Source organism: Neurospora hispaniola (genome assembly GCF_033458365.1).
Source record: "Neurospora hispaniola strain FGSC 10403 chromosome Unknown B0T23scaffold_1, whole genome shotgun sequence".
Lineage (NCBI taxonomy): Eukaryota > Fungi > Ascomycota > Sordariomycetes > Sordariales > Sordariaceae > Neurospora > Neurospora hispaniola.
Genome location: NW_026944406.1, coordinates 3,067,261 through 3,089,809, shown reverse-complemented (window position 1 = coordinate 3,089,809; position 22,549 = coordinate 3,067,261). Strand labels below are relative to the sequence as shown.

Sequence of the window (22,549 nt, the reverse complement as noted above, 5' to 3'; positions counted from 1 at the left end):
GAGGCGACCACAATAGCCGACGAACAAGGACAGACTGTCGAGTAGATCACGTCCGGGTGGGACGAGCAAAGGAGCCATTGTCAGAGATGACGAGAACAATGAAGCCACTTCCGAGTCGAGTTCGAGGACAATGAGACAGGGCATTCAACCCATTGTAGATGAACCAGACAAAAGCCCTTTGGTGTTCTCAAGCCCATTGTTGACAGAGTAACGGGGCAGGGCAGCATCCTGGTCCCTTGCTGCCAAAGACGATGGGAATTTGTAAGCTTCTGACAATCGAAGAAGGCTTGTAATCGTGAAGAGTCGAGAATGTGTAACATCTGCTGCCAGCTCTGTTCCATAATGCTGTCCACGTCTGCAAACCGTAAAGGTGTGAAGAGTGAGCAGTAGTGAGGAATGAAGCCGTGGCTGGAGATCCTAACCCCGAGTTTGCGTTTGAGCATCAATCGATCAGACCAAGAACCACCTGCCAGAGTGAGTGTGATGAAGGATCGATGAGGGGTAAGTACACTGCAGTGAAAAAACACCTCTGAGGGCAGAGATCGAACAAAGAAAGACGTCGTTTGTAGAGGTCCTTCCTTTTTGTTGTCGCAATGAAATCATTGTTTCTCTTTCTTTTTCCTATTTTTGGGAAAGAGTGGACGGTTAGACCCACTTTTCAGGAACAGGAGCTTGGCGGCCTGGCAGGCGCAAATTGAAAGGGTGGATTCTAGGTTCAGTTCCATTCTCGCACGTGTCAGCCGCACCACCCCACTGTAACGGCATCCTGAATTGTAGTGTAGGTCTGGAACAGCCCCGTCTTTAGCGCCCCATTCCCTCCCATTCGCCTCAGTAAACTAAAAGCCCACTGTTACCTCTAGTTGCTATCTGGGCCAATGATAACTGCCCTGTACTGGCACTAGGGTCCTGTCGAAACTTTCACTTGGGACGACGTGGCTTGGCAGCAAACGTCCTTCCCTTCCCTTTTTGGGTCTTACCTACCTCTGCTCTCTTCCACTCCTTCCCTTTCACCACTACATCGCCCTTCCTCATCCTCATCTTCCTTCATTGTTCTCTTTTCACTCTATGATGAAGGCCAGTCCCTCCATCTCTCGCCTTCTTACCCGATCAACCAATCGCGTCCTTGGTGCCTCTTTGTCCCAACCTGTCTCATACCCTCTCACCTCACGTCTGCTTCACTCTTCTGCCACCGTTCCAGCCAGACTCTCGACTGGCCAGACACTTCAACAGCTCGCTTACCGCAACCGCCTCACTCCTCGTTCAGCTTCTTTCTCGACCTCTGGCCCCTCTCACCAGGAGGCTGCTGCTGTTGCTCCCGCTTCCCAAGTCTCTCCCGCCCCCGTCGCCGATATGCCGGGTGTTTACGCCGATATGGCTGGCCGCCTTGACGCCCGCCTGCTCAAGGCCCTCGACGCCATGGGCTATGCAAACATGACGCCCGTTCAGGAAAAGGTCCTTAACATGGGCTCCTTCACCCAGGACTGCCTCGTCCAGGCCAAGACCGGCACCGGCAAGACCATTGCCTTCCTTCTCCCCGCCCTGCACACGCTCTTGAACGCCAAGGACCTTGACCCTTCCCAAGTTGCCTTGTTGATCCTGGCTCCCACGCGTGAGCTCGCCCAGCAGATCGTGGATGAGTGCGAGAAGCTGGTCAGCCAGTGCAATCCCCGCTTCGAGTGCCATCTTGCCGTTGGTGGTAGCGCCAAGGCCTCCAGTCTCAGCAAGTTCCTTCGTGGCAAGCCCACCATCCTCGTGGCCACCCCCGGACGTCTTGATGACTACCTTTCCGACGAGCGTGTAAAGCAAAAGTTCAACAACCTCCGCTGCTTGGTCCTGGATGAGGCCGACTGCATGCTTGATCAAGGCTTCTTGCCCGCCCTGACCAAAATCCTCACAAGCTTGCCTAAGAAGCAACAGGCTGGCTGGCAGGGCATGTGCTTCAGTGCCACGCTCCCTCCGTCGATCCACAAGGTGCTGCACCACGTTCTCGCTCCCAAGCACGCTCACATCTCCACTGTCGACGAAAACGAGGCCCCGACCATCAACAGCGTCCCTCAGTCATATATGAAGGTCGATTCAGTTGACGATGTCCTCCCCACTCTGCACAACCTTCTGTCAGCTGAACGCTATGACAACCCCAAGCTCAAGGCTGTCGTGTTCTGCTCAACCGCCAGACAGGCCGCTTTGTTGTACACCCTTTTCGGTCACACGGGCGGCGCTTCTCCCGCGAAGCTACCTGTGTGGCAGATGCAATCGCGCATGAACCAGGCGCAACGCACCAGGACGACCGAGGAGTTCAAGAACACCGACAGCGGTATCCTCTTTGCCTCGGACGTGGTTGGACGTGGCTTGGACTTTCCCGATATCCACCTTGTCATCCAGGTCGGAATTCCCCTCAACAGCGAGCAGTACGTTCACCGTGTCGGAAGAACTGGTCGCGCCGGCAAAGGTGGCCGCGCCGTCATGATTATCACCCCCGAAGATTTTTGGTTTGTGGAGCGCAACCGCCAGTTCCCCATGGCCCAGTCCAAGCTGGACCATCCCAAGGCGGCCGCCGTCGACTCGGCCTCGATCATCAGCCAGTCACTGGCCAAGGTTCCCGATCAGGTCAAGGCCCAGGCCTACGTGGCATATCTTGGCTTCGTCAACACCATGCGCAGCAAGATGAAGATCACGCCCGCTCAGATGGTTCAGGTCGCCAATCGCTACGCCTTCTCCCTCGGCTGCGAGGAGCCCCCGGCCATTGAGGCGTCTACAATTGGGAAGATGGGCCTCAAGGGTGTTCCTGGCCTGATCAAGAATACCGGCCCATCTCTGAGAGGACAGCGGAATGGCGGCAACAGGCCGAACCAATCTGCCCCCCGCGGTGGTGGTCGTGATGCTGGTCGTGATGCTGGCCGTGATGGTGGCCGTGATGCTGCCCGCGATGTGGATGCTTCCTTCTTTGGCAATGGTCCTAATGGAGGCGCTCCTCGTGGTGGTGGCCGCGGCCGCGGTGGCTTCGGCAGTAGAGGACGTGGTGGTCCTGGTGGTGCCGGTGGTGACAGGAACAGTAGCTTCAAGAAGCCGCGTGACGATTCTGCCCCTCCCGGCTCTTCTGGCGGTTCCCGGAATAAGAGACCGAGACGCGAGGACAACAGGCGTGAGGCCTTCTAATTGACACCGCACCGCGAGAGAAGCACACGACTGAAGGGGACACATCCCTGTTATTGATCATGACAAAGATACCCAACCTGGCATTTACGTTACCTTGGTTTTTACATGCACAAACGTTTTGTTTTGTTTCCTTGACGACACCACGAGGACTGAGATAGACACGGGGCATTTCAGATTATCACTTAGAGTTTAGAATTGGTGTCAGAAAAGTTCTATTCTCTTATTTGTTAGATAGACCGGATAGAGGGAGCAAGGCGTTTAGGCTAGGCCGTGGCACAGTCATAGACACGATTTTCATTTTCATTCAAGTTAACGTTTGCTTAACGCTGCAACGTGTGTCCAATATCATCGTCCATTTCCAAAGCAAACAGCGTTACCGTCCGCTCGCAAATTAAACAACTCTGACCGTCTTCCCCGTCTCGACCTCATACGCCCATCCACTGATAGAAATCTCATCCTTCACTAACTTGGTCCCCCTCAGGAACTTGACATCGTCCTGAATAGCCTGCTTTAGCTCAGGGAAAGGGAGGAAATCCAACTTTTTTCCTCAAGCTCCCTTCGTGCTTCAGCACTGTTTTTATATATCCGGTCAGTCAGATTGGCCTTTCCCAAATCGCGCACGCTGCAGCAGCAGAGAAATATTTAAGAAAAAAGAAATGTGTTGAAAAATAAAAAATTGAAAAATACAAAAATAACACAGAGAAAGAGAAAGAGAGGAAGAGAAGAAAGGATGTGATAAAGCAAGATACATACCCAAGATTCCTCTCGACAACCCCATAAGCATCCTCATTCTCAAACGTCAACATGCCGCATCCGGTATGCTTGACGATGACAATGGCTTCTGTGGCCAGGAGCTGCTGGCTGATGACGATACTACGGAGAGCGTCTTTGCTTGATGCGCCGGCCTGTTCTAATTTTTTATTATGATTAGTTTTTTTCTCGGTTCAGTCATGACTTGACCTGTAGAAGGACATTTCAAGTGTGATTTGTTTTTGATAATGAGGCAGTAGGTGTTACTGGGCAGAATGAAATAAACTCCGAATTAAAGTGACTGAGTGAAGTGAACCTGGGGGAATGTACAATATAATATTACATAACATAACGTAGCGTACATTCCTAATCACATGCGCATCATGCAACTCGATCCCGAAGGCTCTAGCAGGGTCCATTCGCGCGTCCATGCAGATGAGGACGAGATATATTTCTTTGCGGGCGAAAGAGCGAGGTAGCCTTTGTCAAAGGTAGAGTAGTAAGACGCCGAGGCAGCCACAGGGCGCGTGGCGATTTCTTCGTTGGTGACAGGCATCTTGATGGGTGATGGTCGAAGTTGTGGTTACTGGATTAGTGAGTAGACGATGAGGTTTGTATGTCTCTGGTGGTGAAGAGCCTTCTGAAGGGGCGATGAAGACTGGTATGTATTTTGAAGTCGTTGCGGCCACGTCTAGTGAATCAAGAGAGTAGAGCTGTCGTTATAAGTTGGCGGATAAAACTATAGAACTGGTGTTACCGTCGGGGAAGTCAGCCTTTATGGAATTAGTTGGACCTGTGATTAGTGATCTAGATAAAGACATGTCATTCTCCCAACCCCATGTTGACGCCATCCGTGGAGAGAACCCTCACTCAGTCAAGCCCTTCTTCGGGCGGGATTGCGTGCTCATCGAACAGGACCGAACCCCCTCTGCTCAGCTTTGATGTTCCTCTCCGATGGCGCTGGGCCCAACCAATCAGACACCAATTCTTCGTTGGAGGACATCTACAACTTCTGCAAAAACTGTATGGTTGGCGAATTGCATCACAGAAATTCTGCATTTCATTTACTCCTGTGATCGACAGGCACGCATACACTGCCTACGCCGGTTGTATTGCCAAATCATCGTCTAGTATGGTTTGAAGCGGTAACCCAAAGAAGAAGTGATATACTTTACCGCTGCTAAAAAAACGCCAGTCAACCAGACATGTCTAGATTGTATAGTACAAAAGGGGGTAGTGTACAGTCGAAGTCATAAGCGTGGCTTGTTCAGCCATTGCAGGGTACGCTGAAGCAAATATGGGTAGGGCTGAGTGAGTCCTGAACACAGACCTCTCTGATGCACAAGATGATTAGTGAACTTGAGTTTGGCGCCGGCTTCGGAACACGGCTTCTCAAGAATCGTATGTGTTGCTCCGAGAGACGAATCGTCATAATCTTGGACATCATCTGCAATTCATATCCCTTTTAATGGTTCTTGCGCCCCTTCTGCTTCTGCTTCTTCAACTCGAGACGAGCAAGGTAGGCCTCGTGTTCCTCCAACGCTCTCCTCTCCTCATACTCCTTGGCGCGCGAGTGGATGTTGGTGTTGTCGTTCTTCTTCTTCCAATCCTCAAGCTTCTCCTTTACGAAGTTGCTCGAGTCCTTGATGTCGCCAAGGATGGAACCCGAGTCGACAGGCGTCGCGGTGGTATCCATCGTCCTAGGCGCAACATACTGAATGGTGCTGCTAGGAGCCGCTGCCTTGGCGAAGGGGGAAGGCCCACGCATGCCACCGGGAACGAGCTCGGGGAGACCAACCCACCGGCGGAAGGCGGGAAGGTGGAAAATGCTGGCCTGGAAGTACTGACCAATCGCGGAGACGAGGAAGTACCACTGCAGTGCAGCGGGAAGCCACGCGGTAGCGAAGATAGAGACGGGGACAAGGACGAGGCCCATCGACTTCATCATGCGCGCCTGCTGGGGGGCCATATAGGGGATGGGTTTCTATGGCGAAGAGTACATTAGATTAGCAATGCATCTTTCAAATTGGTAGTACCAGGGACAGCTTACCCTCATAGAGGCAACGAACAGGCAGGCACTGGCAATGGGAAGAGCGAAGTAAGGGTCGGCAACAGTAAGGTCGGGGAACCACAGGGTGCCACCAGTCTCCAAGCTTTCGACAGGAAGGGCGGCCATTCCGCGAATGAGACGGAACATGCCGAAACCGATAGGAACTTGGATGAAGGGAATGAAGACCTTGAAGTAGTTGATGCCGGCATTCTTGGTCATGAGAGCCATCTCTTGCCTATACTTGACGAGGTCGTTCTGCTTGGTAGTGTCGAAGGAGGCCTCCTTCACCTTGGCCATGATGGCGGCATATTTGGGGTTCTTGTTGAGATCCTGCATCTTCTGGGACTCCTGCGAAGCGCCGAGAGAGGGCTTGAAGATGGCGACTCTGACGATGGCAGCGACGGCAGCAAGAGTGGCCCACCAGGGGAGGCCGGAGTAGACGTAGACGTGCTCGGTAAGCCATTGCATCATCGAGGTAACACCCCAGCCATAGTCGAGACCGAGGGTCTTGAGGAAGCCGATCTGTTCGGGGAGGTTGAGGAGATCGCTGCCGGTAAGCTCGACGGGAGTAGCGGCGACAGCATCGACGGGCGAGGAAGCGGGAGCGGCGGCGGCAGCAGCATCGGCGGCGACGGCGGCATCGGGACCGGTCGAAGCATAGCGGACCTGACGAAGAGAAGAGAGGAGCTGGTGGGAAGCGGCAGCGGTAGCTGTGATGCCGAGAGGGCCTCCTATCCTGCGAGAGCCCTGGGGGAGAGAAGAACGCAGAGCAGTGCCGAACTGTCGCGACGAAGGGGCCTTAAAGGACTATGCGCAGGAGATTGGTGTTAGTCGCAGCGCATTGGGAAGTGTGTCATTCGATTGGCACAAAAGACCGAGGGGAAAAAAAAAGAGGAAAAAAGACATTACAAAACTTACAGCTCTGGCGAGCCCCAAAGCTGGGGTCGACCTTAGGAGGCCTCGGCTGGGAAGCATCTTGACTGAAGAGGTCACTGGTGTGACTTTGGGGAGACTTCAATGTTCAAGATAACTTCAGTCACAAAAACACTGGAGACCCTCCAAATCCAATGGGTCAAGCATGAAGTGGGACTCGACTCTGCCGCCGGCGACCAGACGCGACTTTTTTTCCCCAGAAAAGGACGGGAACCCGGCCAGGGTCCACGGATCTCTGGCCAGGCCCCGCACCTTTGCTTGGGTTTCAGCCAGGGAACGGCCCGCAGAGCCCAATGAATGGTCACTTGACAGCTGTCCCAACAGCCTAGACAGCCGGCAATCGGCCCATGTACACTAGCATACATGGAAGCCAAGCAAGCTTCATTGCGGCATTGCCTGGCCATCACGGTCCTCAATTGCTAGTGTATCTGTATCCATATATATGTATGGAAGTACCCGACCTTGAAGGGCAGACCAGAAGCAGAGAACTCTGCTGTTATTGGAGCGTTGAATATTGTACACTTTACCGTCGGTTTTATTTCTCCTAGCGCTTGCAGTCGCTGCCGGAACGCATGTATCCCTGACGCCTGCTAGCAGTCTGCTGTGTTTGCTATATGCAGCCCAGAGCAGTATGTAAATTGGATGCTCAATTCTTTTCCCCCCCTCGTTCTGCTCCAAGATGTCGCCTGTGATATCCTGGCCAATGCTCGTTTCTAGTCAGACGAATGCCCTCCAAAATTCAGTTTGGCGCCGTCGTAATGAGGGAGTGTGACTGCACACAGAACCCGGACAGATTCCCTTGTGCTGCGTTGGCTAGCAGCGCTGTTTAAGTGTCTATCTCGCCCTTTGATGTTTCATCAAGAATTTGGTTCGAGTTTCGGCACTGCAGCCGGACAGTTGTGTCGTTGCTTTATGTCATTGCGCTGGGTGGCCTGCGGAAGACAACGCGCTCATCACTCCAAGCTGGTCAGCTCATCCAAGTGATCATCCAAGTCCACTCTCCGCCTCGACCTCTCGACCACTTCGACACCGGGGCCGATGGGACGCGTGTCTCGCCTGCTGACGGGGAAGACCTATGATGTGGTAAGCGCTTTTGAGACCATGGATTGAGCGAGTTTAAATGTGGGTGGGCGCTTACTTTGGTATTGCTCCATCCCAACCTGAACGCAGCTTCGTGGGCAAAGAGCTCTCCAAATCCCAACATCATGCCATTGACAAAGGGGAGGAATAGGTTGATGACGGCGCTGCGGAATAGCGACCAGACAGTGGGTGGCTGGTACAGAACGACGGCGGGGGAGGACGATGATGGAGATTGGGGTGATGCGGATTCGGGCGCCGAATACTGCTCGCTGTCTGACGAGATCGTGACGCCGGATTCGGCCAACGGGTTCGATATCTCCTCAGCGGACATGGTGATGGTTGGAGGCGCTTGCGACAAGGGAACGGTATAAGGCGGGTGGTGGAAGCGCAGTGTTGTTAGATGAGACTATCGCAGGAAGCCAGCGTCGCAAATGAGAAATGGAAGGCGGAATGGAATGATGGGAGACGCAGTGACAGGTCGCGAGCTACCTCTAGGCAGGACCTACGAGTAGTGCAGAGGTAACGGGGGCAGGCAGACCAGGGCAACCTCAAACAGCAGAAAATCCCCGCCGGCTGGCGTCACAGGCTCGCATCGCAGGGGTGATCCTGACAGCTTTGGTCACTTTAGCGCGAGAAATTGGAGAACAGCGGGGCCTACAAAGCTTACGTAACGAGAGGCCAGTGGCACACAGCGTCCAATTTGGCGGGGCGGCCACTTTAGAGTCCAGGAAGCTCCCGTGGTTCACTAACAGTTGGGCGGCTGCTCGAGCTGCGATCCCGCAGGAAAACTGTTAGTGCCACCGAGCGTTTGGTGACCCGTCACGTCACGTCCACCAGAAGCTGCCTGCGTGGTTGACATTTACTTCCACTTCTTCCTTCCTTTGGCTTCGCTTTCACTCGATCCATCTTATTCCAAACCGAAACTTCATCCAGTTGTAGAAGTGCCTACGGCAACACATTCGCATTCATTCTTCCGAAACCTCCCCATTGCAACGAAAGCCACCCCCGATATTATTCTCTGTGCTTGATCTTAACTCGAACCAATCAAGCCGTCACCACCTTGAAACATAACAATGGCCGACCACGACGACAAGATCAGCAGCTTCTGTGAGCTGACCGGAGTTGCTACTGATGCGGTATGCTGGAAGTATCCAAAATGTTTCACTATGATGCTTACTGACTGAAACCACACAGGCTACAGAGTACCTGAACAATCACGACTGGGACATGGATGCTGCCGTCGCCGCATACTATACGGATCAAGACAACAGTGCCTCGAACACCGGAGCTGCCCCTGCTCCTGCCCGTGCCAGCGCCGCGGCGCCCCCCGAGTATATTGGCCCCAGGACTCTCGACGGCCGCCCCGCTCCCCAGTATGCGCAATCATCCTCTTCGGCTCCCAAGAAGACCCAAAAACGCACCGGCCTTGCAACCCTGAGTTCCATAGGGGGCCGACGCGATGAAGATGACGATGAGGACGAGGACGACGAGGAAGATGAAGGTCGCGGACCTAGGGACTTGTTTGCTGGTGGCGAGAAGTCGGGCTTGGCTGTCCAGGACCCTAGTCAACGTGAACCCAACAGCGACACCAGAAGGCTTCTCCAAGATATTCTGGCCAAGGCTAGAGAGTATGTTCCCGAAGTCGAGGGCTATGTCCACTCCATCCTTGTACTAACTACGAGATTTTTTCATGCAGGAACTCTCGTGCCGGTGGCAATAGCTCTGATGATGAAGAAACCGGAGCCGGAACCGCGAGACCTACCCGCTTCCGCGGCACTGGTATGACGCTCGGCGGTGACGGCGTTGAGTCTCGACAAATCCCCAATGTCGATTCGAATACCTCTGCCCCGCCCCGCCAGCTTGAAGGTCCAACTCAGGAAAGAACCTTGCATATTTGGAGCAACGGATTCAGCGTCGAGGAGGGTCCGCTTTATCGCTTTGATGACCCGGCCAACCAGGCCGATTTGGCCATGATCCGTGCTGGCCGCGCCCCGCTTCGCCTTATGAATGTGAGGCCTGATCAGCGTGTGAACGTCAAGTTGGAGCAGCATCAAGAGGAGTGGAGGCAGCTGCCCAAGAAGTACGTCCCCTTCAGTGGCGAGGGCCGCCGTCTGGGAAGCCCTGTTCCAGGAGACGGATCAGGCTTTGTTCCTCCTGCTGCTGCAGCCGCAAGTACCGCTGTTGCTTCTGCTTCTGCTACTAGTGGCTCGGCTCAAGCTCCCTCAACTGGCGTGGATGAGTCGCAGCCAACAGTGATGCTGCGTATTCAGTTGCCCGACGGTAGCCGCCTCCCGGCTCGATTCAACACGTCGCAGACGATTGGTGATGTCTATGACTTTATCCAGCGCTCTTCGACGTCTCTTTCAGCCCGACCCTGGGTTCTTTCCACGACCTTCCCCAACAAGGACCACACCGACAAGTCTCTGGTTCTGGGTGACACCCCGGAATTCAAGCGAGGCGCTGCTGCTGTCGTCAAGTGGGTTTAAGGGATATAAGTGGCATGGGCATGGTATTTTCAGGGGTTTAAATGGGTAAAGGGGCGTTGTTTACGGGCACATTGATGGCCAACATAGCAAGCAAATCGAGGCTAGACAGTAATTAGTTTCGTCTGTAGATTTCAAAGTAGGAAGCTCCAATAGACGTTCCCTTGTTAACCATGTTGCATAACATAAGATCTGTTTGAAGTGTCTTCTCTCCTCAGTACTTTTTGAACGCCTCCGTCGCCGTCGCCGTGACCGCTATGGGTATCATCAACCCCTAACGCAAATAACTTGCTGCGTAACAAAATGCAAATCCCGAATAAGAAAAGCATACCGACCAAAGAAAGCCCAAGACATAATATCGGACGTCGTGTCTCATGGGCGTGCTGCATGCCCCCAGTCTGGCTTTTGCGCAGCCATCAGAAAATATCGTGTGCCAAACCCAAATCACCCCAAACCCCACGCAAAAGATGCCATGTGGCCCATCTTGCAACCTTGAATGCCTCTTCTCGACCCGCTCGAACCCGGCCGTGTTCTTTCGAGGGCCGTAATACCATATCTTGAATTCTCCCTCCACCGGATTTGATTCCCCTCAACCGCCTCTCTCCCCCCCCCCCCCCCACGCTCATCTACGCCACTTCACCTCCCGCCGCCGCCAACCCGCTTAACATCTGAGAACTCCCAATGCCCGCCGTCGGCGCAATCATGGGGCCATCCAGGAACCTAAACCACGGCCTCGCCGCCGCCACATTCAGTTTCGCGCTGTTAAACCTCGCCTCGCCCGGTGGCATGCACACCAAAATGTAGGTATTCGTCGTAAACTTGGTAACAAACATGCTAAAGTTGGCGCCCATCTTGTACTCAAAGTCCGAAAACTGCTCGGCATTTCTCGGCGTACCCGTATACTTTGAGCACGTGTGTTTCCACGCCTTCAAAATGTTGGACATGCGCTCAAAGCGGTCGCCGTAGGGGTTTGATTCCCCTTCTGGAGAAGTCCATTTGGAAACGACCAGGAAGGAAGTGCGTTCGAAGAGGAGGATCTCGTCGGCGTCGATTGCTACGCCCAGGGAGGCCAGTTGGGTTTCGATGACGGACAGGTTGGGGACGAGGTCGTGGATGATGGAGGCCCAGGCTTTGTACAAAGATTGGTCCCAGATGGAGGTGGCGAAGAGTTGCATTTCTACTTCGAGGTCGGGGATCGGGGTGGAGAGTTCCGGGGAGGGGAGGGAGCCTGCCATCATGGCACCGCCGCCGCCGCCGGGGCCGGGTAATCCTCCTCCTACTCCAGAAACTTCGGGCTTCTGTTTCCGTACAATCGCCACCGCCTCGGCCGTCTTGCGTCTCACCAGCGCAACGCGGCGATCAAACACATCTTCGCGCGTCATCGGCTGGATCAGATCCATCTTGTGAATCAAGACAAACACCTTGGCCTCGCGGCTGTACTGCACGAGCGCCGAAATGATGTTGACGTACGTCGCCAAGTCGCGGTCCACGTCGCGCGACTCAATGTCAAAGACGTAGATTAGCACCCCGACGTTGCTGAACACGTGCGCCCGCTGCTGCGAAAGGTAGTTCTCCATAAAGGCCTCCTGCCCACCGCAGTCCCAGAGGTTGAGCGTCAGATTGCCGAGGAACTTGACGTGCGACAGGTCGATGTCGATGGTGGCCCCCAAGCGGCGCGTGTCGCGCGCGAGGTAGTTGCTGAAGATGATGCTGCGCATGGACGACTTGCCGGACCCGGATTTGCCCATGAGCAGGACTTTTTGCTTCTTGACTTTTTTGAGCTGGGCGTGTGCGGCGGCTGCGGCTGTCGAGGCGCCCATGGTGGGCTGGTCGTAGTCGGCCATGTTTGATTCGGCTCTCGGGATATTATGTTTTTTTGGTTGAGGTAGAGGCTGTAGATGTGTTTGTTTAGGGATGTGTGGTCACGGCGGTCGAGTGGTGGTGGTGGAATTCACGTCATTCGCGATTATGGATAATGAGGTGAGAGTATGTATCGGTAAAATAAAATGGAGAGAGTTACATTCGGTCGTTTTGGTCGATCAGCTTATCGGTCAATCGGTGAGCACATGCAGTGTGACGTCCAGTCGTTCGGTCAGCAGGCTGGAATAGTACCGAGTTTTAACTGAAGGGGTGGGCCGCTCAGTGCTAATGAAGCGTTGTCCGTTGTTAAAGAGGGAACGGTTCATGCAACTGCTGATAATCAAGTTCTGTTCAGCAGCAGACGGACTCACCGAGATTCCGTGTTCCCACAAGTGCCACGGACGGCGAGAGCCGCGCTGATGACGGGACGGCGTCCCCGCACCGAGCGGCATGGGTGACCCCACCGGAGATAATAATCGGGGCGGCATCCACTCGATTCTCCGCAAAATTCGGAGAAGGGTTTGTGGCTGGTGTGGTGGTGGAGCTAGTTCTAGGTGTGGCTTCCTACTTGCACCAACCTCATGCGTACCGCAGGCGCAGTGGTCAATCATGGGACTACAAAATCTCGTTTCGAAGGGAAACATTCAGACAGAACGCACATTAGGGGGCTATGCTTCTGTTTGGATGGTCCTTCAGGGCATTATGTTCACAACTTGACTCGCGAGTGATTACGTCCAGTTTTGCTTCCCTTATCCACGCCTAACCCTTACCCTGCCCCTAATGGTAACACTTACTCACCCCCTGAGCGTCTTGTGAATAACTTACTCAAACTTCCTTATCTTCAAAAGTCATTAATGATGAAAAAGAAATACATTCTGAAGATGAAGCTGTCTAAATATGATATGAATGCTATGCTCATGGTATCAAAATAATCGCAAAACGCCAGCCATATCTCCGCGTCAATCTTGGGCCTTGCTTTCCAATGCACCTCCTTCTTTCTTTGTCCATTCTTTCGATGCTTTCCCATCGTTTTATCTCTTCTCGCCAAAGTTCTTCCAAACTCACACTCAATTCAGCAACTGCACCCTGCCCCCTCCATATCCAATACTCCTACCCCCTCCAGCCGCCGACCACTGCCTTAATTCATTCAAATTAGTCTGCCCAATAATATTTCCCCTCTGCGCCCCCAACTCCGTCATGTTCATCGTATGCTTCGCCCCCGCCAGCATCATATGCTTCTGATGAATGCCCTCAATATGCCTCTCATGCATCGCCTGCGCTCTCCCTTGGAAATCCAGTCCCTGGTTATAGTAATCCGCGCGATTCCTCATGCCCAGCTGGTGCGCCGACCGCTGGTGCGCGAGTGCCTGCCCATGGCGCTGGGCGCCCGCGCGCATTTCGAGCGCGTGCCGGTTCTCGGCGTGGATGTGGTTGAGAACGCCGTGGTCTTTCCGCTGCTGTATGACCTGGTGGTGTTCGTGGCGCATGTGCGCTAGCTGGGCGCCACGCTGCTGCGAGGCCATGACCATCCCGTCGTTGTGGTGCCGAATGGCGATGGACCGGTTAAGCTGGGCGGCATCGCGGCCAATGGTCATATCAACGGCGTGCCGCTGCATTTTGATATCGCGCTGGACGTGAGCGGCGTTGACACCCATGGCCATGTGGTTGTTGTGGCGTTGCCACTGGATGGCGTTGTCGACGCTGGCGCCGTGCATTTTGAGGGAGTTGTCGACGAGGGCCGCTTCGGTTTTGATGGTGACGTCGGTATGGTGATCTAGGTACTTGTTCCGGCGGTGTTGGTCGGAGATATCCTCGTAATGACGGTATGAGCGGTTGTGATGCAAGTCCTCGATCACGTCGACCGTCTTGGCTTTTTCATACTCGCGACGCAGGGTGGCGGCGTGTTCCTCTTCTGCTTCCCGGATGCGTCGTTCTCGCGCACGGCGCTCCCGCTCGAACTGCTGGATCTCCTCGGGCATACCTACAGCATCATGTGGTTGTTTCTGTTCCATGGTAGCGTAGTACCGGTCTTCGCCGCCATGACCCTCCAGAATCTCAATCAGACCGGCGGTCCTTGGTCCCTGAAGCATGCCTTTCTTGACATACATGGTTGGCGAGTAGTGGTAGATACCCTCCACATACATATTCTCCCGGCTGTTGAGGATGCGATACAGATGTTTGTCCAGGAGTAGACGGGTCATGGCTTCGTTGTCCATATTGTCCAAGGCCAAGAACAGGATCGTCTTTCCATTGGTTTTGAGCAGAGGGCTGGCACCGCCGGTGCAGAGAATCTCGACGGCCTCCTCAGCAATGGTAATATCGCGAGGCACAGTGGCCTTGAAAGCCATCTCACCAAAGGCAGTGCGTCCGTCATGCTTGCTTGACCTGTAGTTAGGATCATGGCCGCATTCAACCAAGAGGCGCATTGCACCAGTGTGGAGGTTACGCGACGCTTCATGGAGACTGCCATCGTTTAGGGAAGAATTGATTCTCAGCAACGCGGCCACAATATCCGCATTGCCCAACCTGGCGGCAGTGTACAAAGCGGAACGTCCCTGGCTGTCTTTGGCAGTGACTTTGGCACCGGCATTGAGGAGTGTCTGCACGGCTTCAACTCTTCCTGACTTGACCGCCAATATCAAAGCGGTGGTATGAGTTCTCGGCGACGCGTAAGCGATGTTGGCTATTGGGTCTGTCAGCGCACAAGTCAATTCCATTCAGGCTGACCTGCACTTACCACCGTGACAAACAAGCCCATTAACGATAGCAGGATCAATCTGGCTATTCCTGGGCAAAAGAGCCCACAACAAGACGGTAACCGGCTCATCAAAATTTCCAGCCCGCACCTTCTTCTCAGTCGACTCCTCCTCAGGGCAAACATCCGACAGCACGGTGGACTCGAGATCACACCCGGCACCGACGAGACTATCCAACAAGGCCAGCGACTTAGGGTACGACTTGAGGCACAGGAAGATTGGCGATGGCATTCCCGGAATCGACTGGTTCACATCCGGTGCCGCAGTTCGCCTATCCGCAAAAACGTCGATCAACCGCAATAACAGGTTCTCGTCATGGTGCGCCATTATAGCAGTTGAGAGAGCGTGTGTGGAAGTCATTGAGGACGCACCATTACTAAGCAACCGCGCAAGAAGCACCGGATCACCACGACTGGCGGCGATTCCGACCGGTTTTCCGTTCTCGTAGTTGACATCGGCGCCGGCAGCGAAGAAGATGTCGAGAAATCTGTTGGCCAGATCGATCTGCGACTCCTTGCAGGCCAAAGTGTCGATGACTTCCACCACGGCCTTGTTAATCACCTGGATAGAGGCCCCTCCCCGGACGAGGAGTTTCATGACCTCGACATGTTCAAAGGCAATCCACTGCTTTCCACGGTTGACGACACCGGCCATAGCTTGCGTGAAGATGCTTTCATGAGTGCCGGAGTATTCTGTCAGGAGACCAAGGGTATCGTGATCGAGATTGGAGGCAGCATTCTTAATGCAGACACCATTCTCGTGTGTGGCCTCGGCTCCTGCTTCGAGTAGTGATTTGGCCAGAGTCAGGTCGGTGTCGGCCTCGAGGACGACGTGCTTCAATGCGGTATTCAGATGGTCAAACTGTAGGCGACTCATGAGATCCGCAAAAACCGCTCGCCTGTTCGTCCTAGAGGTTTTGAGGGCTTCGTTGATGGCGGTGAAGAGGGCTTTGTAGCTAATCCCTTGGTCGAGGAGCATTCGGAACGTCTCGGGTCGGTATTGGCGAATCGCGAAGATGAATACTTCTCCATTGTTATGATTAACGGATGCACGAGTGAGGAGTAACTTGATGAGGGGCCTGTTTCGTACTCTGATTAGTACGATTTGCTCTTCTACTCGCCATATGGGAGTCACTTACCCATTATCAGGCCCTTCCTTAAAGGCCTGAACCAAGGCTTTTCCTACAGCATCTTCATTGATATGCTTTCGAAGCAGGAGCTCAATCATCGACTCCCTAGCCCTCGGGTTGACGAGATCCATCGCCCAAGGCAAGGCAGCACCCAAGGCTTCGGGCGATGGTTCCCGACTAATAATCTCCTCAGCAATCTCTAGACACGGCTTCTGGACTGTAATCTGCAAAGCTTCACCATTTTCGTAGTTCACATCTGCCTTTCCTTGCTGAAGCAAAAGACGGAACAGCTTCTTGTCCATCGCTCGATCTAAAGACGTCTTGTGGGGCATCCCGGGCTCGGTGACAATTATCTTGACGATCTTGACCAAGGCCTCCGCCGTACATGACCCCTGAGCACCCGAATCGATGAGTATCTGAGTAATGTCGTGGCGCGTTTGTCGGTTGTGTATTTCGACGGCTTGGGAAACCGCAAGCGCGAGGCTCTTGGACTGCGGCTTCAGTACAAGCAGCTTACTCAGAACATCGATGTGCTGCGCCTTGACTGCATCCGCCATGGCCATTGCTTCATACTGCGGCGGTGGCCTCTTGACCCGGAGAACCGTGTCTAGCAACTGGATGTGTCTCGTTCGTACAGCGGCTACGACCCCCTCCGTCACAAGCCGGGTCGTCTCTTCTCCTGCAGCACCGGCAGACAAACACATTTCGATAATTTCCCGATGCTCCTCGGTTGAACGTGCCATTATTTCCTTATGGGCCCGACCAAGAGCAGCGTCCAAAGAACGAGGAGAGGGCTGTACCGGGCCAGAGATGAGAACCGCAACTAGATCGGGGCGACGGGCTTCTACAGCTGCCACCAACGCAGCTCCGCCGTCGTGATTAACATCAGCCCAGCATTTGAGTAACAGACTGACGATCTCTAGCGACCCGTTCTTGGCAGCTATCATCAATCCAGTAGATCGACATGGGAGACACGGCAGTCGGTGGCCAGCCAGGATAGCCTGTACGAGATCGACGTGGTTGCGGGATATCAGGTCGAGGAAGTCATCATGCAGCTGAACAGGATTTGCGCCGTGATCAAGCAATGCCTGCAGCACAGCGAGGTTGCCCCTTAGCATGGCATGATGCAAGGCACCATCGAGATTCTCCTGGTCGGCGTGATGGGCGATGGCGTAGACAGTCTCGGAGGGACATCGGACGGTTGCTCGGATGAGGATATCACTGCGCCAGCCTTCGTTCTTCCTGCCAGTTAGCTTGCTCCAGGTGTCCACGCTCCTTCTCTTGGAAAAGTTGACGTCGGCGCCGAGTGCCAGGAGGGCCTTGATCACACCCACAGGCCCGTTTGCATCCACCATCTCGTCGAGGACCTGGTTGATTTCTTGGTAAGTGAAGGGCTTTTGGGAGTTGGAGAATGTCCGTGATCGGGTACGAAGACGACCGAAGGATTGGTCGCTGCTCTTGGTCTGGACGGAGGCTCGTCGTGCGAGGATTAGACGCTTGGCCTCTTCGATCTCGTGGTCAGCCATGAGGGCCGGTTGGGTAGGGTGAAGTTGTTGTTGTTGTTGTTGTGGTTTCCAGGAGAACCCCATTAGATATTTCGAGTAAGCTGACCAAGGTCGTCCCGAGCGGCACGGTCAAGACAACATGTACGTATGGAATGGAAGAAACAAGGAAGAAGGAAAGGAACCAAACCCCTGTGTGCAGAAGTGGTCTTCGACGTGCAACACCAAATTGAATAGGGAAAGGAAACTTGCACAAATATGAACACAAAGGTGACGGGAGTGTCTGGATGGTGTGAGCCATGAGAAATCAGCAACAGAAGTAACTACCCTACCACGACACTCCAGCATCCACACCACTACCAGAGACCAAACATCAAAACAGTCACAGCCCTGCGACACAAGATGAGCACACCTTGAACCCAACTTTTTGCAAGAGTGCCCATTTCCATTTCCAGAACGGTCCACGGGAGTGGTTGAAGACGTTCCCCAGGACCCATGTGGTGTGGCATGTGGTGGCAGGTCCTACATCCACGGGATGCCGTTGATGCCATCGCTGCAGCTCGATGCAGTGCAAATGCAGCGCGTCTTGAAACGACGGATGGGCTGAATACCGGACGAACAAGCGCAAGCGCGCCGCCGCAACCAATCCGCGTGATACAGGCGACCCGACCGTTTGGGCAATAGCCGATCCCCCGGTCAGTGCCATTCATAACAGTGCCTTGCCAGGGGCCGAGTGCTTGACTGGCTGTGTTGACATGACTTGTCGCGAGGACGGCATCATGGTCGGCAATGGTTGGTCACCGATGCTGGATTCGAGGATGGCTTTAAGCGCTGAGAGCTGGGCGGGGTTGCTCCCCTGTAGCGAAAAACGGGAGCCGGGGAGAGCCCAGGACGAAAGGGGACAAGTCCCAAGCGCCACGACGACGTGCATCCCCTGGTCGCACACAACCGGAAGTGGCCATTCGCGTCGTTCAAAGAAGCGCCGTGAACAACGTTGTGATCAGAGCAGAAAGTTTCCATGAAGCCGAAGCTGAAGTCGTCGTGCCAGTGACGGGAGAGATGCAATGTCCGAAAAATGGGCAGGGGCAGTAAAGGGAAGGGAAGGGGAAATTTCCATGTTAGTGCTCTGTTTTCTTGAACTTTGATTGGAGTATAGAGGCATAGTGTATCGATTCCCCTGACGGGACGGACTTGGGGGCGTCGCTAGTACGAATTTGGGCACCGTGTAAGCTTGCCTTATAGGGCTTCACCACGCGTGACCCCTTTTCCCGTCAGTAAAAAAAGGGGGGGACCAAAAAAAAAAAAAAAAAAAAAAAAAAAAAAAAAAAAAAAACAAAGAAGGGGCTCAACAATATCTCTCACGTTCAGATTTTCATTCAGTTCCAAAACACACAAAAGCGTTTCAAAATGCGTGGTGCTATCTACAACCTCTCAGCCTAATAAATACCTTGTTTGATTTAACAAAAGAATAAAAGAGAGGAAAAAAAAAAAAAGGCAATATAACAAAATAAGTTCAAATCGCACACTGATGCCCCAACCCCAACAGCACTAAAAAATGGAGACACCAACACTACCATGCAACATTTCCAAACCGGCACGCCCCGATTAACCAGACGCTACAATTCCAGTCCGCTAACATCATATCATGTCCCTGACCAGTCCTTCGCACCCTCGCCGCCGCCCCATTATGGTCAATATTGTGGCATGTCAATGTACTCTGGCGCTGTCTGCCAACCGTGCGGGTCCTCGCTATCCAAGAACCTGCAGTCGCTCCCCAGGCTAAGCTCACTAGTAGAACAAGAGCCCAGACCCGACTCGTCAGTCGACTTTGTCAACCCCAGCTCTTTCGCCAATTTGCTCATGCCGCGCGATCCCAGGTGGCCTGTGTGATCCCAACGAAACGTCGCCGACGATGCTGGAATATCTTCCTCGTCCACCGCTTTTTCCTTGACCACAGTCGCAACGCTGCTCTTCCCCTGGGCGCAAGCCGTGCCCGCCGGTCCCGCCTCGTCACCACCCCAAGGTCGGCAAAGTGCCGACAACAATGAGTGTGACAGCGCAGCCATGCGCTCCTTGGCATCCTTTGGCATGGTGAGAAGGTACTCCGGATCCGGCTCCTCAAGCTGTTCCGGATCCACCAGTGGTGTACCTGCGCTGTTGTTCACTCCGGCAGCACCAGGGATGGGAGGGAAATCAGGAGGCATGGTCACCCAGTCTTCCGTCCTTTGCCTGGTCGTTTGGTTGTCATTACTCGGAAGAGCGGCTGTTAGGCTCTTGAAGATGGCAGATAGTCGCACGTGGAAGCGAAGAGCAACCGGATCGATTCTTCCGCAAAACTCGAGCGTATCCAGACACAGCTGCGCGAGTTTGAGGTCCGGAGCCCAGGAACTGACCGGGAAGCCGTGAACTTGTTTCTGCGCAACCGAATGCAAAATGACGACGCATGAGGTATGGGATTGGAAGCTGATTTGCAATGTATTAGTTGATGCATTCGAAGATTATGTTGGATGGTGATGCCGTCAAAACTTACATGACCAACCAGCAGCGCTGGAAGATACCACGTTCACCGTGCAGCAAAGCAAGAAGACGGGCCGAGTGCTTCGCAGCAATGAGGCCCTGCGAAACGTGCTTCAGCAGCTTGCGGTCTTCTTCAGGAACGGACTCGCTAGGGACAATGACCTCCCTGCCATTGACAGTGGTCGTTTGAATAAGCCGAGCAGCAATCCATCGGTACAAGAGCTGCATGGCACCAAGATATAGCAAGTGGACGTGATAGATGGACCTTCGGACTGTGTCATCGAGACCAGGGTTGGCAAGGTTGGCCAACTGCACCTCGATCGGGAGCTTCTCATGCCATTTCTCGAGGTATTCGTTAGCAACAACGGTAAGTCTGGGTAGATCCTGGAACTCGAGTTGCATGCGCAGGATTTCAGCCTTGAGAAGCGAAATCTTGGTCATCTCTCTCTGTACGGTTTCGGTCACTTGAAGGGGGTAATAAGGCTCAACGTCTGCAATGGGGACAAACTTCTGGAAGTCCGACCCAGTGCTGCCGGAAATGTAGCCCAAAGTGGATGAAAGCCAACTGGAGAAGAACATCAACGTCCTCCAAGTCTTCCTGTAGTCGATCATGTGGTCGTTCTGTTCGTCGCGTAACAAAATGCTGGTATTCAAGCCGAATTGTCGAGACATGCTCATGCCAAGTTCAACCCAAGCAAGCGAAATGGTGGCCTTGTTCATGACATTGAAGAAAGCCAACATGGCGCAAACCTTGATGGCATCAAGTGATGATTCCTCGAGGACGTCCACGAAATACCGCCGGGCAACTTCATAAAAGATGTGTTCCGAACCCTTCTCGAAATCATCAGGGTTGTACTGAATTCCAACGGCAGCGACTGAGCAAAGGCAGCATATCGCCATCTTTTGTGAATAGTTGGGTCGTCCATCGTAGCCAAAAACAATTGTGAAGAACCTATCCATGTCCTGCTGAGAGAAGACATGGAAGAGCTTGCCGCTCGAGCTGTAGAAACTGTTGAGAGCCGCACGGGTGGCGTCCGCATTGGGAAGGACGAAGCGAATTAGGTACGCCGAATGATCGACACGCAGACGCGCCGTGGCGCTCCCTGAATCTGAGACAAGCTGCATACCGCCTTCAGACGACTCGTCGGAAGATGGCGAGGCTGATTGTAAAGCACGCTTGATGATGTCGGTTGATACCGTCGGGACTGATGATGGTGATGTCCATGAGTCGGAAAGTGACCCGCCCATGCTGGGCGACGTCGAATCATTGCGATGGAGTCCAGGAATATTGCGGTCGCCACTGTCGCTGGAAGCAGCCGATGAAAGCGAGACGATATCGTCAGCATTTCGAATACGCTGAAGCAATGCTTCAGCCTCTTCGGGTGACTTTTGCTGAAGGGCGGTCACCAATCTCTCCAATGCCTCTAGCCGTGATTTCATCGCCTCCTGGCGGGACTGGCCCTCCTCGCCTTCGTAGCCGCATGGCTTATTTTTGGTTTTGCAGCTAGTGCATCTGGGTCGAAGTCCATCGCACTATACATCGTGAAAATGACGAAACCATCAGCGTCTCAAGACAAAGAATCAGATCGGGAACTAGAATATACCTTGGCCTTGTATCGGCGGCACGTGTGACAAGCCTGTGTCACAGCCTTGACCCTTCTGGCGTGCTTCTCTCCATTAACACGGCCGGTGCCAGATGAAGTGCCCGATTTCGCGACCTTCAACGGCGCCGGTTGGATGGGCTTGTATTGCGTTGGTGGAGCCATCAGGACGGAGTTGTGATGGCGAAGCAATTCGGAGCCACGGAACGGGACGGGAACGAACGCGGCGCCGACAAAGTGGCTGGTGACGGAGCTATTGAAGATTGTAGGTACAGTCTAGGCCCGGCAGCATGGGAACACAGCGGATCCCGCTTTGTGTATCTGAGTGATCCGGCCGGGTGTCCAGGGATCAGGGGTTCAGACTTTTGTTGTTCGGCCGGTCCAAGATTCGGAACAGGGATCGGCTTGCTGAAAATGAGAAACACCGTCAATCTCGTAACAGCGCTCGAGTTTCGCGGCTCTGGTTCGGGCGTAGAACTGCAAAAATCTTGGGAAAAGCCTCAGTCGTGTAACCGGCGACAGGCACGGGTAAAGTAGCTGACGTCGGCGGCGGTTTGACGCTTGTTGACCGGCGGTCTTTTTTGTAAGAGGGAGGGGAATAGGGATGCTCAATCTTTTCCACGGTGGCGGCGGAGGATGATGGGATGTTGAAGGACAGGGAGGGTCATGAGAGAAGTGAGGAAGGATACGATTGCTGCGTTGCAACTTTCGTTGCAACTTTCGCTTGTGGCC

The 22,549-nt window shown here is 53.8% G+C and overlaps 8 protein-coding genes across 8 annotated transcripts; 2 read left to right on the top strand and 6 right to left on the bottom strand.

Annotated features, from left to right (window-relative positions):
- The first annotated feature begins 871 nt into the window (after nt 1–871).
- Nucleotides 872–3,563, top strand: B0T23DRAFT_369978 (P-loop containing nucleoside triphosphate hydrolase protein). The gene has a single exon (XM_062836562.1). It carries the CDS (start codon nt 1,066–1,068, stop codon nt 3,154–3,156), a length of 2,091 nt encoding a protein of 696 aa, XP_062697110.1. The 5' UTR covers nt 872–1,065; the 3' UTR covers nt 3,157–3,563.
- Nucleotides 3,412–4,462, bottom strand: B0T23DRAFT_434634 (uncharacterized protein; the record flags this gene model as incomplete). The annotated part of the gene is made up of 3 exons (XM_062840505.1): nt 3,412–3,727; nt 3,910–4,066; nt 4,297–4,462. The coding sequence occupies 3 exons, from the start codon at nt 4,460–4,462 to the stop codon at nt 3,667–3,669; spliced, it is 384 nt and encodes a 127-aa protein (XP_062697109.1). The 3' UTR covers nt 3,412–3,666.
- A 747-nt stretch (nt 4,463–5,209) lies between these two features.
- B0T23DRAFT_17904 (mitochondrial export translocase Oxa1) lies at nt 5,210–7,097 on the bottom strand. Its single transcript, XM_062833054.1, has 3 exons — nt 6,875–7,097; nt 5,957–6,763; nt 5,210–5,890 (listed from the first exon to the last, which is right to left on the bottom strand). The coding sequence occupies exons 1-3, from the start codon at nt 6,929–6,931 to the stop codon at nt 5,372–5,374; spliced, it is 1,383 nt and encodes a 460-aa protein (XP_062697108.1). The 5' UTR covers nt 6,932–7,097; the 3' UTR covers nt 5,210–5,371.
- A 542-nt stretch (nt 7,098–7,639) lies between these two features.
- On the bottom strand, nt 7,640–8,517 carry B0T23DRAFT_17891 (outer membrane protein TOM13-domain-containing protein). Its single transcript, XM_062833050.1, has 2 exons — nt 8,028–8,517; nt 7,640–7,962 (listed from the first exon to the last, which is right to left on the bottom strand). The coding sequence occupies exons 1-2, from the start codon at nt 8,298–8,300 to the stop codon at nt 7,843–7,845; spliced, it is 393 nt and encodes a 130-aa protein (XP_062697107.1). The 5' UTR covers nt 8,301–8,517; the 3' UTR covers nt 7,640–7,842.
- Nucleotides 8,518–8,761: 244 nt separating this feature from the next.
- On the top strand, nt 8,762–10,611 carry B0T23DRAFT_450262 (uncharacterized protein). Its single transcript, XM_062841085.1, has 3 exons — nt 8,762–9,105; nt 9,164–9,597; nt 9,666–10,611. Exons 1-3 carry the CDS (start codon nt 9,043–9,045, stop codon nt 10,453–10,455), a joined length of 1,287 nt encoding a protein of 428 aa, XP_062697106.1. The 5' UTR covers nt 8,762–9,042; the 3' UTR covers nt 10,456–10,611.
- Nucleotides 10,612–11,072: 461 nt separating this feature from the next.
- B0T23DRAFT_369973 (Gtr1/RagA G protein conserved region-domain-containing protein) lies at nt 11,073–12,765 on the bottom strand. The gene has a single exon (XM_062836561.1). The coding sequence runs from the start codon at nt 12,294–12,296 to the stop codon at nt 11,079–11,081; it is 1,218 nt and encodes a 405-aa protein (XP_062697105.1). The 5' UTR covers nt 12,297–12,765; the 3' UTR covers nt 11,073–11,078.
- A 546-nt stretch (nt 12,766–13,311) lies between these two features.
- On the bottom strand, nt 13,312–17,896 carry B0T23DRAFT_17844 (uncharacterized protein). The gene is made up of 3 exons (XM_062833038.1): nt 16,207–17,896; nt 15,050–16,146; nt 13,312–14,995 (listed from the first exon to the last, which is right to left on the bottom strand). The coding sequence occupies exons 1-3, from the start codon at nt 17,784–17,786 to the stop codon at nt 13,380–13,382; spliced, it is 4,293 nt and encodes a 1,430-aa protein (XP_062697104.1). The 5' UTR covers nt 17,787–17,896; the 3' UTR covers nt 13,312–13,379.
- A 1,384-nt stretch (nt 17,897–19,280) lies between these two features.
- Nucleotides 19,281–22,231, bottom strand: B0T23DRAFT_17819 (uncharacterized protein). Its single transcript, XM_062833032.1, has 3 exons — nt 21,821–22,231; nt 20,230–21,749; nt 19,281–20,162 (listed from the first exon to the last, which is right to left on the bottom strand). Exons 1-3 carry the CDS (start codon nt 21,980–21,982, stop codon nt 19,391–19,393), a joined length of 2,454 nt encoding a protein of 817 aa, XP_062697103.1. The 5' UTR covers nt 21,983–22,231; the 3' UTR covers nt 19,281–19,390.
- Between the last annotated feature and the right edge of the window lie 318 nt (nt 22,232–22,549).